Source organism: Blennius ocellaris (assembly GCF_963422515.1).
Source record: "Blennius ocellaris genome assembly, chromosome: 5".
In the NCBI taxonomy this organism is placed as follows: Eukaryota; Metazoa; Chordata; class Actinopteri; order Blenniiformes; family Blenniidae; genus Blennius; species Blennius ocellaris.
This window is the reverse complement of record NC_137654.1, coordinates 22261064-22276354: the sequence shown is the minus strand read 5'-3', so window position 1 is coordinate 22276354 and position 15291 is coordinate 22261064. Positions and strand designations below refer to the sequence as shown.

At 45.5% G+C, this 15291-nt stretch overlaps 2 protein-coding genes across 2 annotated transcripts; one reads left to right on the top strand and one right to left on the bottom strand.

The window, feature by feature from the left end:
* Positions 1 to 558: 558 nt before the first annotated feature.
* On the top strand, positions 559 to 6150 carry LOC308129937 (proteasomal ubiquitin receptor ADRM1-like). The gene is made up of 10 exons (XM_080496070.1): positions 559 to 605; positions 1316 to 1558; positions 1635 to 1751; positions 2569 to 2692; positions 2793 to 2870; positions 2976 to 3081; positions 3854 to 4095; positions 4709 to 4866; positions 4972 to 5074; positions 5837 to 6150. Exons 2-10 carry the CDS (start codon positions 1349 to 1351, stop codon positions 5938 to 5940), a joined length of 1242 nt encoding a protein of 413 aa, XP_080352196.1. The 5' UTR covers positions 559 to 605; positions 1316 to 1348; the 3' UTR covers positions 5941 to 6150.
* On the bottom strand, positions 6143 to 14608 carry cables2a (Cdk5 and Abl enzyme substrate 2a; the record flags this gene model as incomplete). Its single annotated transcript, XM_080496069.1, has 9 exons — positions 6143 to 7546; positions 8483 to 8687; positions 8871 to 8977; positions 11069 to 11166; positions 11267 to 11435; positions 11522 to 11621; positions 11780 to 11857; positions 13641 to 13733; positions 14049 to 14608. The coding sequence occupies 9 exons, from the start codon at positions 14606 to 14608 to the stop codon at positions 7406 to 7408; spliced, it is 1551 nt and encodes a 516-aa protein (XP_080352195.1). The 3' UTR covers positions 6143 to 7405.
* Positions 14609 to 15291: the final 683 nt, after the last annotated feature.

Here is a 15291-nt window from a genome sequence, read left to right as displayed (position 1 = left end):
GATATATTTTTTTAACTTTGCGAGTAATCTGAGGAAATCCAACACTGTCAGTGCTCGGACCCTAATATTAGACCTTGAAACTTGAAATACAAATGTCATAAGTCATGACAAAGACGTGTAAAATGTTTTGTACAGAACCATGTCCTTAATTTCAGTCATTTGCTTGTATTCAAACTTTAAGTTTACCTTGTCCTTATCATCAATCCATTTATATTTTTTCTTAAGTCTTCAACCTTTGAATATTTAGTGGCTCCTGAGCAGAACATAATTTTTCTTGTTTTAAGTGACAAGGACACATTATTTGGCAGTTTCTGTTAAAAATGTAAGTGAAGATCAATACTGGTTTGTGTATTTTCTACTTCACCAGATGATAAGTTGCTTTCAATAGTTTATTAAATTCCAGTTTATTTGCGTCTGTGAAGGTTTGACATGCAATACAGTCGGTTGTGTCATCTCAACCAAACTGTACTAAAGCTCTTAAAGCCCCCACTGACTGGCAGGCGGATCGACCAATCACAGCGAAGCACCCCATCTTTTTCAGCCAATCATATTGATCTTCGCCGAGTTCTTCCGTGGTGCAGCAGAAGGATAATTCAAGCAGAAATGTGAGTTAAACTCTGTATTTTCTCAATATTTCGGTTTGTATTTGACGCTCCGTGGCTGCGTGACGAGTGTCTGCGTGTGTGAATCCGTGAAGCCGGCTCTGGTGCGAGCTCTGGGAGCTGAAAGACGAGCGAAGGCAGCAGGATGCAGAGTCATTGGTGGTATGGAGCTGTGGGCTCAGCCTGCTGCTGCAGGCACCTTTAGATTCACACCATCGGGCTCTCAGGGGCTTTTAATCATCTATTTTATCATTTGACGTTATGCAGTATTAACTGAGATGAGAAGGGATAAACACATTTAATGGAATTAATCCCAAAAATGAATGATCTTTCAGCAAAATAAAAGCCAATTAGTACTGCTCTTCAATATATAAACACCGAAGGAAGAGTTTCCATTAATACATCAGAGATCGTGATAAATAAGAACAATTTGAACTTTAGGAAATGAAAGGAACGTGTTGAGAGTGACAGTTTTGTGGAAACAATTTCCACAAATGTTTTAAATCCGTGCTTAAAAATCTAATCTCCATGATGATGCGAGTTATTCTGTTTTCATTACAGTGAAGTCTGAATTAATAAATATGGTCATTTTAAAGATCTCGCGCTTTGATATAGAATTAATCCTCCAGAGATTGTATCTGAGAAACACATGAAAACATTGAGAACGTCACTGCGTTTTGTAACACTGACACCCTTACACCTCCCCCTGACAGAACTCTACACTCCTCCTCTTCCTCCTCTTCATCATGGCCTCTGGAGCGCTGTTCCCCAGCCTGGTGTCTGGCTCCCGCGGCTCCTCCAGCAAGTACCTGGTGGAGTTCCGTGCGGGGAAGATGACGATGAAGGGCAGCACGGTGACCCCGGACAAGCGTAAAGGTCAGGTGTACATCCAGCAGACGGACGACTCGCTCATCCACTTCTGCTGGAAGGACCGCACCACCGGGAACGTGGACGACGTAGGTTTTTTCGGCCGTCGGTGAGACTTTGCTCCCCCAGCGGCGTTAAACTCTTCTCTCCACCTGTGATTCTCAGGACCTGATCATCTTCCCCGACGACTGCGAGTTCAAGCGGGTGAACCAGTGCACCACCGGGCGGGTTTATGTGCTCAAGTTCAAGGCCGGATCCAAAAGGCTTTTCTTCTGGATGCAGGTCTGAAGCTGCAACACACCTTTTTATCTCTCTGTGCTTTTGGTTTTTTAATTTTTTTAACCTTTCTCATCAGTATGTAGTGATAAATCACCAGATTTTAAAAAATGTGGTTGCAAGTTGCCATGATCTTCTTTGGCAACAATATAGATGTACATTTCAAGCAAAAATGCTGCTTTATTTTCCTGTTTCTGCTCAATTTTTGAACAGAAATAGTCACAAAATGGTTTCCATTGAGGAAAATACTGATTATTTATATTCAATATTAATATTTTATTAGTTTTAACTACAAACATCGAGCATTAAGTTAGGTTAATTTGCTTAAACGTAAAGTGGCGATTTAAGAACAAAACATACTAGAATATTGTTTACTCCTCACTTATTTAAAAAAAAGAAAAAGCTCCAGTTTGTTTTCCCTTTTAATCATTTAAAGTAATTTAATATCTTAACGGGTAATAAATAACACTGACAGATCATTAATTTAAGCAAAGAAATAAATGCACAAATATACTCAATGGATAACATAGAAGTAGTTTTATTATTATTTATTTGGATTTGTGTCTTCATTGTCAACCTTTTTTAGTTCCTGTTTTATATTCTACATTTACAGTAGTTAAAGTCCCATATTTTTCAGACTAAGTAAATATTAATATTATGCAGTTGGACATGTTTTATTTTTCATCATGGTGGCTGGTTTAATGGATATATCGGATGTGGAGCTTTAAGAACATTTTGAATTTAACACAGTAATATCCTGTATCAGTCCATCTTTGCGTCTTGATGAAACACAGTCCGACTGACGTTTTGCTCTGAATTTCAGGAGCCGAAGACCGACAAGGACGAGGAGTTCTGCCGTAAGGTGAACGAGTACCTCAACAACCCGCCGATGCCCGGCACGCTCGGCAGCGGCGGCAGTGGAGGTCACGACCTGTCGGCGCTGGGCGGTACCGACCCATTGTTTGATTCCCACTCATCCGCCCTTCAGCAAACGCGAAATCGCTCAACGTAACGCGCCTGCGTGTCTCTCCCGCTCTCTCCCCGCAGGCGAGGGCGGCCTGCAAAGCCTCCTGGGAAACATGAGCCACAACCAGCTCATGCAGCTCATCGGACCGACCGGGCTGGGTGGGACCCGCTACTACGCGTGCCGCACATCTGGCGGCATGACAACATGAGCATGCAATGCTTGTTTTCTGGACTTCTCAGGACCCGGTGGCTCTTGTGTTTCAGGGGGTCTGGGCGCACTGGCCGGTCCGGGTCTGGCCAACCTGCTGGGCAGCAGCAGCAGCAGCAGCAGCAGCAGCAGCGTTCCTGCAGCCAGCAACTCGTCCACCAGGTGCCCCCCCCCCTTATTACTTCTGCTCATTATATTCAAAGAGCAGCAGGGCGAAATCAGGCCTTTTTCTGGGGTGGCTTTATATGTGTTGTTACCGCTGGAGCAAGAATGGAAATAAAACTCCAGAAAGATTCAGCTGCAGTGTTAAGTTTGAGCACCAGCGAGACACATTTTGATGATGAAACCTGCTGAGAACGTCCCCCTACAGGAGACTTCTAATCAATAATCAGTTGATTCAACAGTCAATCTGGACTGTTTAAGTGATTATAATTTTGTGTATCCCATTTCTCTGTATTGGCTGTTTTTACACATTATTATTCACAAATAATACACCTTTATATTATTATACAGATTCCCAGATTTATTACATGAATATTTAAACGTTAAGCTTATATTTACAGATTTCAATGAATCTATGATAAACTGCTAAATGTGTCAAAAAAAATTTTTTTTTAAGTTTGACACATTTAGGAGTGTATAATAGATTTATTTGCAAATTTCAGTAGATGTTAACTTTTGTTTTTCCCAATTTGGCATTTTTGGCCTCTTATAAATTATTTTAAAGTCTATCCTCTAGTTTAGTTCATGTTATTGATTGAAGTGACTCACTGTACCACCTTGTGGTACAAAGTGGTATTACAAGTACAGCCACACTCCAGTCAACTTCACTGAGTTTTTTTGGAAACTTTCCCAATGCAATGACTATTTCTAGGTTTGTTGTGGCACGAAAACATGACATGCTCTAATTTTTCTCGTTGTGTTCTCCCCTCAGTCCGTCCACCGCTGTCACCCCGACCTCCACCTCCACCACCAGCCGGCTGGGCTCCTCGCAGGTGCCCACCACCCCCATCACTCCCTCCGCCACCTCCGTGGCCTCCCCCACCGCCACCACGCCCTCCACCCCGGCCGTGACCTCCGTGGCGGCGGCCACGGCCAACCCCACCCAGCCCATCCAGCTGAGGGACCTGCAGAGCATCCTGGCCACCATGAACGTCCCCGCCAGCGGGCAGGGAGGTGAGACGATGGCGCGGCGCCGCCATCAAGGCCCAATCGCTGCAATGCGCTTCCAATAATGAGCCTTTCAATAACAAACGGCACGTGTAATACGGCGTCGTTCTCCCATAATGACCTTGGGTTTGTTAGAAGAAGCAGTAAGTTCCCGAAAGTACTGCGGCCTGTCGGGATTTAATTCCACGGCGCCACACAACATTAGGCGCAGCTCGGCCTCCCGCTTCAGTGACGCCGTATGTCACCGGGTCCGCGAACAAAGCAGAAGCCGGCGAGGGAGCAGGAAGAGAGTCGGGGGAGTGAAAACAGATGAGGGGAAGTGAGACGATATGGAAAGCAGCTGAAATAAGATTAGGCTCAAAATAACTGATGACTTTAATTTGTTTTGCAGGTGGAGACGGTAAACTTTAGTGTGATTCTTTGGTATACGAGACAAATGCAAAAAAAAAAAAAAACATAAAACAGTTGAAGCAATGCCTCGGACACTTGTGTATTATATCGAGTTCGACAAGTTACTTTTTTTCAATAATCGATGCAGAACATGTTGGGTTGGATTAAGGAAATGGGAATTCCTGTATGTTGACATCTGGAGTAAATCCCGTTAATTCCCGCGGCGCAGTGGACCTCGCCAGCGTGCTGACGCCGGAGGTCATGGCTCCCATCCTGGCCAACCCGGAGGTGCAGCAGCGGCTGACGCCCTACCTGCCGTCCGGAGAGTCGCTGCCCCAGAGCACCGACGAGCTGCACAACACGCTCAGCTCGCCGCAGTTCCAGCAGGTAGGGGCCCGAAGGAACTCGATCCACGAGGGGGGGGCGCATGGCGTTTTATCCGGCGAGATGCCGCCGAGCTCACGGGTTTGTGGTGGGGGTTTTTTTTCCCAGGCGATGAGCATGTTCAGCAGCGCCCTGGCGTCCGGCCAGCTGGGGCCACTGATGAACCAGTTCGGTTTGCCGGCGGAGGCGGTCGACGCCGCCAACAAGGGAGGTCAGTTGTTTCAGGACTCGCTGCCGCAACAAAAACACCCGTACGTCACGGATAAAAAAAAGCGTTGACGTCTGGGGGAATCTGGGAATCCAGAAGCCCGGAGGTGGTTTTACATTTCAAACGACTGAAGTTCAACGTTGCAGTCAAAACCTTGTGTTTTTGAAGAAGTTGGTTCAGGGAAGTTTTGAGCTCGATGAATACATCAGTTGCTCGTCACGAACTTTGGTTGCTCGGCAACAGCCGGCAGCGCGTCGTCACGGTGCAGCTCCCAACTGTACCGCACTTTGATTTTGTCTTGCAAGATGCTGTGATGTCCTCCTTTTGACGTGTTGCAAGGTTTGTGAACGCAGAAAAGTAAAATAATGAGAAGGTAAGGGATTGTAGGGAAACGTGAAAATATTCCCCGGCAGTCTCTGATACGACTCTGCTTTTGTTAAAGCGGTTGTAAAACACGTTCCAATTCATCCACGCAAGAAAAATGTTAAGAATGAAAGAAAATTGGGAATGGCTACATTCACACGTCTGTAATTGTCGGTATTTTTAAGTGTCAAATACAGCCGAATAGGTTAAAACAAACGTCAGGACATATTGAACGATTTTATATTGAATCTTATGAGAAAATCAGTTTTAAGAAAAAATTGTTTGAAAACCATCAAAAATCTAAATTTCTATCCAAGAAAAATGTAGAAAATTCGATCATTTAATGTTTCAGTAAAAAAAAGTGAAATGTACATTTAGATTTCTGGACTTGACTCTTTGCAGATGTGGAGGCTTTTGCCAAAGCCATGGAGACGGAGACGAAGTCGGACCCGGACGGAGACGCCAAAGACAAAAAGGACGACGATGAAGACATGAGTCTGGACTGAAGCCAACCGGATTAGTTTTATTTATTTAGCTGCGTTTGCTGTGTTTTTTTTTGTTTTTAGAAAGGATTAAGATTAATATGCCCGGCAGATACTGTGCCTCTCGGCCGACCGTGCTGCGAATCCGTATCTGCTGATTTAACCGAGTGTTATTTTACCTGCATGTCGGCTTCCTGTCTCATGAAAAGAGCAGTAAAAATCATGGAAACACTTGAGTGTGTGTGTGTGTGTGGTGTTCATATTGACAAAAAAAGACTCGTCACAGTTATTTCCTTAAATAGATTTTAAAAACATTCATGTTCCAGGACAAACGTGAACACAATTATTTACTCATGGATTTGACACCAAACATACGTCATGTGCAGATTCACAGGTCGGTTCTCGCGACGTCGGACACGTAAGAAACTGAATCATCGGGTTTGTGATTATCTTTCACGGACGAGAACATCTTTAAAGATCAACCGCAGCGGGACGAAGAAATGTCAACACCAAATATCACAGATGACGAGACTTGTCAATCATTTCCACTTCCACTGTAGTTTCAGGCACTTTTTTTTTGTTTTGCTTTTTTTTTTTTTTAAATACTAAAAACACATCACCATACGAATCTTAGGAATTACTGCTGCGAAGCGTCACATCCATTCCAGAGCGCTACGGTTCTAATGGACGACAGTAACTTCTTTGGGTTTTGACTTTACGAAGCAACTTAAAAGAAAAAGAGTAGAATTCCTGAGAACTGAAGGATGTAACGACGAGTTCAATGACATTTTATAAAACACATCCCTGGGTAATAACTTGAAAATGTAAAAAACAAACACAATAAATAAGACAATGTTAAGAGTCCAGTTTGTGTGCAGGCGACACCACAGTGGTCCTACTGAACATCAGCTCTCCTCCAGCAGAGGGGAAAGCTGCTTCGAGAATTTTTGGCGGGAGACGAATGAACAAGAAAAGAAAGGCCGCTGCCGTCTAAACATGTGTTTCTCAACTTCTACAGTGTCAGCGTCACAGTGGAGTTAAAAAAAAAAAAAGGCTTTTAAAATATATATATATTTGTTTTTTAATCACTTGTATGGGTTGATTAAAAAATTAACTATACAGGCTGTGTAGCGATGAAGGTGCAGGCGAGGAGCTGGTTAACAGACGTTTCAGTGTTTTGTTTCCTTTCAAAAACAAGAATACCAAAAAGAAAAAAAAAACCAACCTGTTCACGAGACATGAAAGTAAAAGCACAATTAACGTGCTGATTGAACGTCTCTAACGTAGAGCTCATGAGAGGGTCGACACCAGACGCCACGTCTACAAACACATCCAGTCTAAACGAGTGTAAACTAGGTCACTCACAAAAATAAATAGGGAGTTATTTGTTTTTGAACACCACAGCTTATTAACTGGTCGATCCACACACACATACATACACACACACACACACACACACATATGTGCTGGTGATGGCGTCGCCGCCGCTCTAACCCTGCTGCACCAGCCTGCGGTAGTGAGGCATGACTTTGCTCTCGGGGAGGTAAAGGCCCATCTCCATTGCGACCAGCACGGCGAATTCCAGAGGAATCAGCTCCCGTCTGTTGATCCGGAAACGCTCCTCCAACTTCTGCTCGTCCACACGGGGACACAAGGGAGGACAAGGGGACACACGGGGACACAAGAAAGCAGAGGAAATGTGTTCAATTCAATAATCCACAGCAGACAGCGAAGGCTGCTCCACACATGACAACGTTTATACTCGTGTATTTGTCTGTGTAGCAATAAAAATAATGACTTCTTAAGAGAGAGGGAGTAATAAAGATATGTGACTCAATGGTTATGATTGGCTTAGGGGCTGGACTTGGGACACACCCATCTCACCCCAACAGTTTGAATCAAAAGTCTTCACTTTTATCTTTTTATTTAATTTTTTGTAAATGATATCATATATTTTTGCTTTCTTCCATGAGCAGGTTTGGGAACGGCAGAAAGAACAGAAACAAGAGTTTGAATCAGCCGCTGCGTTTGCCAATGCAAACAGAAACGGCTGCTTCCCGAGCGACGGTTTGCTGAATTGGATTATTAATCAAAGATTGGACCAAAGTGTCCGTCTTTACCAGCCCAGTTGAACACTTACTACTTTCTGTAAAAGCAGGATAACTGGTCTTCATTTGTTTGGTTAAAATAAAAGTGTGACTGGTGCCATGTCTCCGTCTCCAGTCACTGAGGATCCGGGCAGTTGCGAGGAAAAGGTTGGGTAAACAAAACTGAGCTTGTTCTTGTTCTTTACTTACCGACTGTCTACTCTTCTTGTTGAGTTTCTCTTGCAAAGCCTTCATAGGGGATTTTATATAGTCCCCTATGAAGGGTGCCAGAGTGTAAAAGGTGTTATAAACAACCCTTAGCACCCAGAGCACACTTTTTTTGCAATCATTTCTACAATTGATATTGGAAATAGACGGATCACTGATCATTTTGTGACTGAAGTTTGGAAGGCTCATGAAGAAACGAGGACGTTCTTTGCCCAACGAGGAGTTAACAACTGTGTGGAGGCGTCGCTCACGTCGAGGAGCTGCTTGACTTCCGGCTTCCGCAGGTCGCTGCTGATCTTGGCGGCCAGCAGCACGCACGTCGCCGACACGAGCTTCCTGTTCTGCTTGTTGAGGCGGCCCTGCAGCACCAGCTTCTCGAAGTAAACAAACGCCATCGCTATGGTGACGGGCTGGAGGCCGCACTCTTCGCTGACGGCCCTCATCTCCCTCTTCAGGCTGGCGGAGAGGACGTCACAGTCGGCCGTTTGTTGAGTGAGAGTGAGAGTGAGAGTGAGAGCGAGAGTGAGAGTGAGAGTGAGAGTGAGAGTGAGAGTGAGAGAGAGAGAGAGAGAGAGAGAATTGTGAAACGTGAACGAGCCACATTCAAAAATCAAAGAGGAGCACAGACGCCATCCGCACCTTCTTATCTTGCTCAGCGTCAGCTTAATGTGCGGAAACTTCTCCTTGAAGGTCTCGTTCATGTCCTTCTTCAGGTCGGACGGCTTCACGTACTCGATGACGGTCGTCTGCAGGGATGAAAAAAAAAAAAATCGGCGCGTCAGATCAAACACGACTCGTGTCAGCAGGAAAAAAAAAAAAAAACCAGCGCTGCTTGGAGGAACTCGTTTCACATGCAGTCACATGGTGCTGAGCAATACGACAATCCCGACAGCACTCGAGGATGTGGAGAGCCGGATGTGGTTTCACGTGGAGCGAACGCTAAAATGGAACGAGAAAAAGGAATTGGGGGGGGGGGGGGTGGGGGAGCTCAGAAGTGAAGAAAGAAAAAGTCGATCCGACAGAGGTTAACCTTGGAAATGCGAGCGGACGCACATGGAGTCGGTCAGAGGTGATTTCTGAACTCCTGCAAACCTAAATTTGGGAACATCCGGTTCTTTTTTTAGCTGCAGGGGTAACAGAAGACACTGCGTCGGCCCTGGCCCCGGTGTCAGGGCCAGGACTGAGTCGGCAGATTTAAATCTGCCGACTCAGTCCAAGTCCAAGTCGTGATTCATATAATTAAGACTCAAGTTAATGCAAATCTGCAGGAAATAATCCTGAAGTCAATTTCAATCACATTCAAATAAAAACCTTTAACTTGATTGATAATCGACTCGCAAGCAATTGTTGAAAATTACTTGAGACAGCAATGGATCTAAATATTCATATTGTAGTGCTTCACTGTCCTCAAATGTCTAAAAAAGGTGCAAGTCGGTGACTTCTGATAATGTGTGCATGTGTTTATTCAGTAAAAGCTGGTGACGGCGTTTTGGAGCAGGTCTGTCGTCTCAGACTGAAACTCTTCACAAATTATTCATCGGCCTCCTGCGAACACGATCCACTGTCACAAAGTCCCATCATAAATTTATGGGTGTGCGACGTCTCACGTTACCCGACACAAAGACACTTAATTACCAGACACCCGTCTGTTTTCTCCACAGCGTGAAAAATTCATCTGCACCTACGCAGTGTCGTTCAAACATGATTAAATTGATTGACGCCTTTTAAAAACATGCAGAACTCAGATTCTTAGGAGCTTCATGACAACCTAAATGTCTCTATAATTCAAACTGTGCAATGAAAACCTTTATATAATAAACACCTGAACAATAGAGATGAGAGGTGAGGCTCTAAACCAGGGGTGTCAAACTCATTTCAGTTGAGGGGCCACATCAACCTGATCTGACCTCTGGAGGGCCGAACAAGTCAAACAGAACATATTAAACTGCAGATACTGGACAAATGCAAAGTCTTTCCTTCTTTTGACTCTTTTGCAACTGCAAGGATTTGCCAGTCTATTCTGAAATATCCATATTAAAGGAAATCAGATATTATTATATTTGCAAAAAAAAAAAACCCTCAGTCGCCTGTATCTGGATATCGTATTTTTTATTCAGGATTAAAACAATTTGTCATCATCTGGAAATTTATTTGAGTTTACGTGTCTAAAGTCTCATTTCACATAAGTTGGACTCGTCGTTTTATTGTGAAAGGTGTTGCGTTATGTTGGGGGTCAAATTCTGACCAAGGGCGGTTTTGAATGTCATTTTTGCCAATCTAGTGTTTTTAGATCAGCCTCTGTCAGTTTTCATATTTATACTTTTTTTTTTTTTTTTTTAAATCACATTGCGGACCGGATTAGATCGTCTGGTGGGCCGGTTGTGGCCCCCGGGACTCATGTCTGACACCCCTGCTCTAAACGGTGATTCGCCTCAGGCTTGTCTTGGATGTTGCTCTTCTTAAAAGTTTGCCAGTGCAGCTCTTAACTGCCTCTGAAGACTTCGGCTGGAAATCTAAATCAAATCACTACAATTATCTTGCTCAGGGCTCCGAGTCTGAGCTCGTTTGAAACCCAGACGACCGACGCTCACAGCTGTCCTTGAACGCCTCGCCGCTAAACTCAATAACTGTCATGTTAAAGACCAGACTCTTACCAAGCAAAGTACATCTCCATTGTTCCAAAATCCATCAAAATCTAACTGTTTCCATCCACATTCTCTCCATTTCTGGGACACTGGCGTGTTCATGTTTTTTTATTTTTAATCTCCATTATGAATTACAACTGGTACGATTGGGATTTCCAACTGATTCCAGCTAAAAAAAAGAAATCCACTCACCACATATGATGCAAAGATCAGGACCCTCTTGTGTCTCCCACAGGGCCACTGCGGGTCACTGAGCAGGTTGGGGTCGTACTCCACAACCTCCTCCGTGCCTGAAACGCACAAGATAAGAAGAACCGGAGTCAGCCGCACGCCGGACGCCGGGGTCGATGGGCCGGGAGCGGCTGTGGCGTCTAGAAGCCGGAGCCGTACCCGGGTCCGGCGCCGCGCTGGCGTTCAGACGCGCGGGGGTGAAGTTCCTCTGCCCGTTGCCACGGAAACGCGACTGCGGGGTCTGCGCCGTGCTGCTCTCCGCCGCGCCGCCGCTCTTCGGCCTCACCAACGCGTTGGTCGGGAAAAGAAACTGAGCGTAGGACACCGTCTGAGGAGGGGAGAGAAGAGGGAGAGGGAGACGGTCGGCCGTGGGAGGATTTCCACATTTCTGTGATCTCACAGCTCGACGTTTACCTTCCCGATGGCGCCCAGCTCCACGCCCTCCAGGGACGGAAGCAGGTCCGCCGCCACCACGGAGGACAGCCGCTGCCTCTGAGCCTCCAGCTTCAGATCGCTGCGAAAGGGAGGCACACAGTTGTCATTTCCAGCACGCGCTGCCGGTTTGTTTTGTTTTTTTGGCCCAGAGTGACATGGAGGATGAGGGGAAGGGAAACATAAAAAAAAAGCGAGGATGTCGGGCGCTCTCTGCTCGTGATGTCGCTGGCCTTGTACCTGAGGTGAGCACTCTCTCCATAGGGCAGCACTGAGAAAGCAGCGTATAGCGACCGCTTGGCACAAATCAGCATGATCCTGCAGGACATAGCAAGTACAGGCAGACAGAACAGATGGTGTCAGTCTACAAGAGAAACGGCCACGGTCACTTTGCTGCTCAGAGGCCTGCTGTTCGTCAGCTGCGCCCGGGTGGCTCACACGGCGCCACGGCTACAACATCAACAATCTAAAATCTCACAACAGGGACGCGGCTGAGCCGGACAAGATCCAAAGCAGCACCTGAACACAGAGGAAGTGATGACTCTTAAATGAAAAAAAACTTCCCTAGCTGAATTTTTTTTTTTTTTTTTTTTTTTTAATGTTCCATGTCTTTAAATGATAAACAAATGGCTTCGTGAGTTAAGTTTGTAGCAAAACATATGACTTTGAACCAGAGAAGTCTTCAACGGATTCAAATCAGGAAGAAAGGCGTTTCACAATTCGGGAAATGAGTTATTGATTCTTCCTGCCGAGATAAACAATCTGCGAGTCGGCTGGTTGTTTAAACACAGCTGAAGACAAGCTCCACACACGAGAGAAGTCTTTCAACAATGCAATTTTCTGCATTTTTGTACAAATGATCCAGTTTGAGCCTTTCAACCAAAAACAGACCGACGACTTTTGCTCAATATTGGTCATCAGACACAATATTGAGTCGTCCAGCTCAGTGAGTGTGTGAATCAGACAACATTCAGGCAGAAAACATCCCAAAAATGAGACAGAAAGTTATTTAAAGTCGCTTGAAAATGTGTTAACAGCTTCAGATTGAACCTGTGCATTTCAGACACACAAATAATATTCAACTGAATTCATCAATTTATTCTGAATTATATTTCAAAAGGTTAATATTCCCAGACTATGATCTAGAAGGATTTAGAAGTTGGGGTTTTGGTTTTTTTTTCGGCAGGACTGCTTAAAACTATGCATAAATAACCAATAAACACTACAGATTTCCCTGGAGCTCAATTGATCCGGACATATTTATAGACGTAAACAATGAGTCTGCTCAACAGCAACACAACCTGCAAACACACTAGAAAGAACAAGGCAAACACAAAAAGGGGGGGGGTAAGGTCCTTAACAATAACATACAGTCAGCAGTCTCTGCCAGGGACACTCAGCAGTAAACACTCAGGCCAGACCTTGAGGGGGGAAATATCAACTCTCTCTAGGAGGTGGACAGTATTACAACACAGGCTTGGTCTAGTATTAATTACCAGAAGTTATGTAAGATCCAGGGTGTCACTCCCTTCAGCTCAGAGGGCGTCAAACAATATGTGACAGCCTTCAAACAGAAACAGAAAGCCAAACCTGAGGCACAGTTCAGGGGTTTGCTACGGCACTTTGTTGCACTCACCAGCAGAAAACACGTGACGTATGAGGGAATGAATATGAAGCAGACGGTGGAAGACAAATCAAAAAAATTGTGAGTGGAGGAATGGCAGATGGAACATGGCAGGTGTTTTGTTGCATTTTGATACGATGAATCTAAGTCTATATGGCGCCATGTTCAATGTGGTTGGTGTCTGTGGTTACCCCCCCACTATACTGTTGGTGCAATATGGGGGTTTACATTTCCACACCGCACCTCTTTTGGCTTTTTGCTAAGCCTCCAAGGGTGATTAAATTCACTGTAGCAATCAGCACTGTTATTCCTCTGCAGCCTGCGTGCCACAGTTAAGCAGCTTATTACAATACCAGCAGGAGCAGACAGTTCCACATTCAGAGTCCAAAATATACCCACTTTGATTTTAACCACATCCCTTATGCAGTGTGATTATATGTGTGTGTGTGTGGGTGTTGATGCTGTCTGAACACTGACCTGCATCCTCTGGTGTCATACTGTCTCATACTCTTGATGAAGTGGACTTTCTTTGGCACCTTGGGTCCAGGAGAACCAGACACGTTTCTTATCCTGGGCAGAAAAGTGTGTGTTGTAGTAGTTCTCCATAGTATCAAGCAAGACAAGGAGCACAGACAGGTTAAAAGACTCCCTTATGGTAATCACATTACATCACTGAGTCAAATGACTTTACTGAGTACTTTCACCAAAACACACTACACATGTGGCAAATGACTTCACTATGTGTTCAAGCCATATAGATCAATACAAATATTACCAGTACAACACATTGCTGCATCCCTCTGATTTTACGAGGCCCTAATATTTTTTTCACGGAAGTGAAAATCCGGCGTTTCATGGTGAGTCACAGATCTCCGGCATACTCACCTCTGCCGTGAATCCAGGGAGTTGGTGGCCGGCACGGGGCTGAGCGCGGCGGGCGTCGATCGGACTCGGGAGCAGGGATGGTGGCCGGCGGGGAACGGGGACAGAGGGGTGTCCGGGGTGAGCGTCTCCGCCGCGCGACCGCCTTCCAGAAACACCTCGTTGGCTCCCACGGTACCTGCCCCGGCCGGTCCCGGGGACATTACGAGAGACGGCTGGGCGGGACTGACCACGCCGGTGAAACTGGAGGACGAGCCGCCGTCGCCGGCCGCAGCGGGGTCTGTCACCGGGGCCGCCGCCGCCGCCGGCCCCTGACTGTCCCCCGCCGCCGGCGGCGGAGCGACCGTTGGGCCGTCGTCTCGGTGCTCCTCGGAGGCTTTCTGGTCACCGCTTCCATCGATAAGCTGACACTGGGGCCGCCCGTCGAGCGAGATATTGGTGAGGAAGAGGAGCGCGGCCTGTCTCCGGCGGGAGTCCTTCGCTCTTCTCCGGTGCTCCCGGTGGGTCCTCGCCGGTTTGGAGGTGCTGCTGGTGGATTGCAGACCGCAGACAGCGGTCGCCATTCTAGTTTGAAATGCAGCTGCTGCTGAAGGCACTGAGAAACCGGCGTCCCCACGTCAGACACGCCCACCTATCTGCTGATTGGCCGCAAGTGTTGACATGTAAACGAGCTTAGCTATATAGTGTCCGGTGATTGGACAAATGCCCTCAAGAGTCTCCCTGCTCGTCGTTGATTGGTCGTATGGTAATCATGGGGGCTGGTTCAGTAACAAAGAACTACAGTGTGAAGCTCATTTCTTCATATGATTCAGTCACTCAAGCTTGTTGACTTTATTTACCTGACCCAGTTTAATCAGCGTTTTGTTTTCTTCCCACATTGTTGTTTTTTTTTTAGATTCCAGAACCATTAACTGATGAATGAATGATCATTATCCCATGTAACACTGTTTATGCGAATTTGAATGAAAAGCGTTGTGAGAATACACATAGCCTTTAGAGACCATTCAGCCTGTGAAAGAAACAAAAGTGCCTTTGTTTGGGGTTGTACTGTGATTTTATATGGTGGTTTTGTCTCTAATGTGTGTTTTTTTGCAGTTTTGTCAGTTTGTAATTGTCTGATCTTCTTTGTGATACATTTTAATTTTACTTGATTGTGCTTAGTGTTTTTCTTTATGGCTATTTTGTGTCTTTATGTTGTTATCTTACATCTTTTGAATTGTATTAGTGAAACCGCTATGGGCCCTGA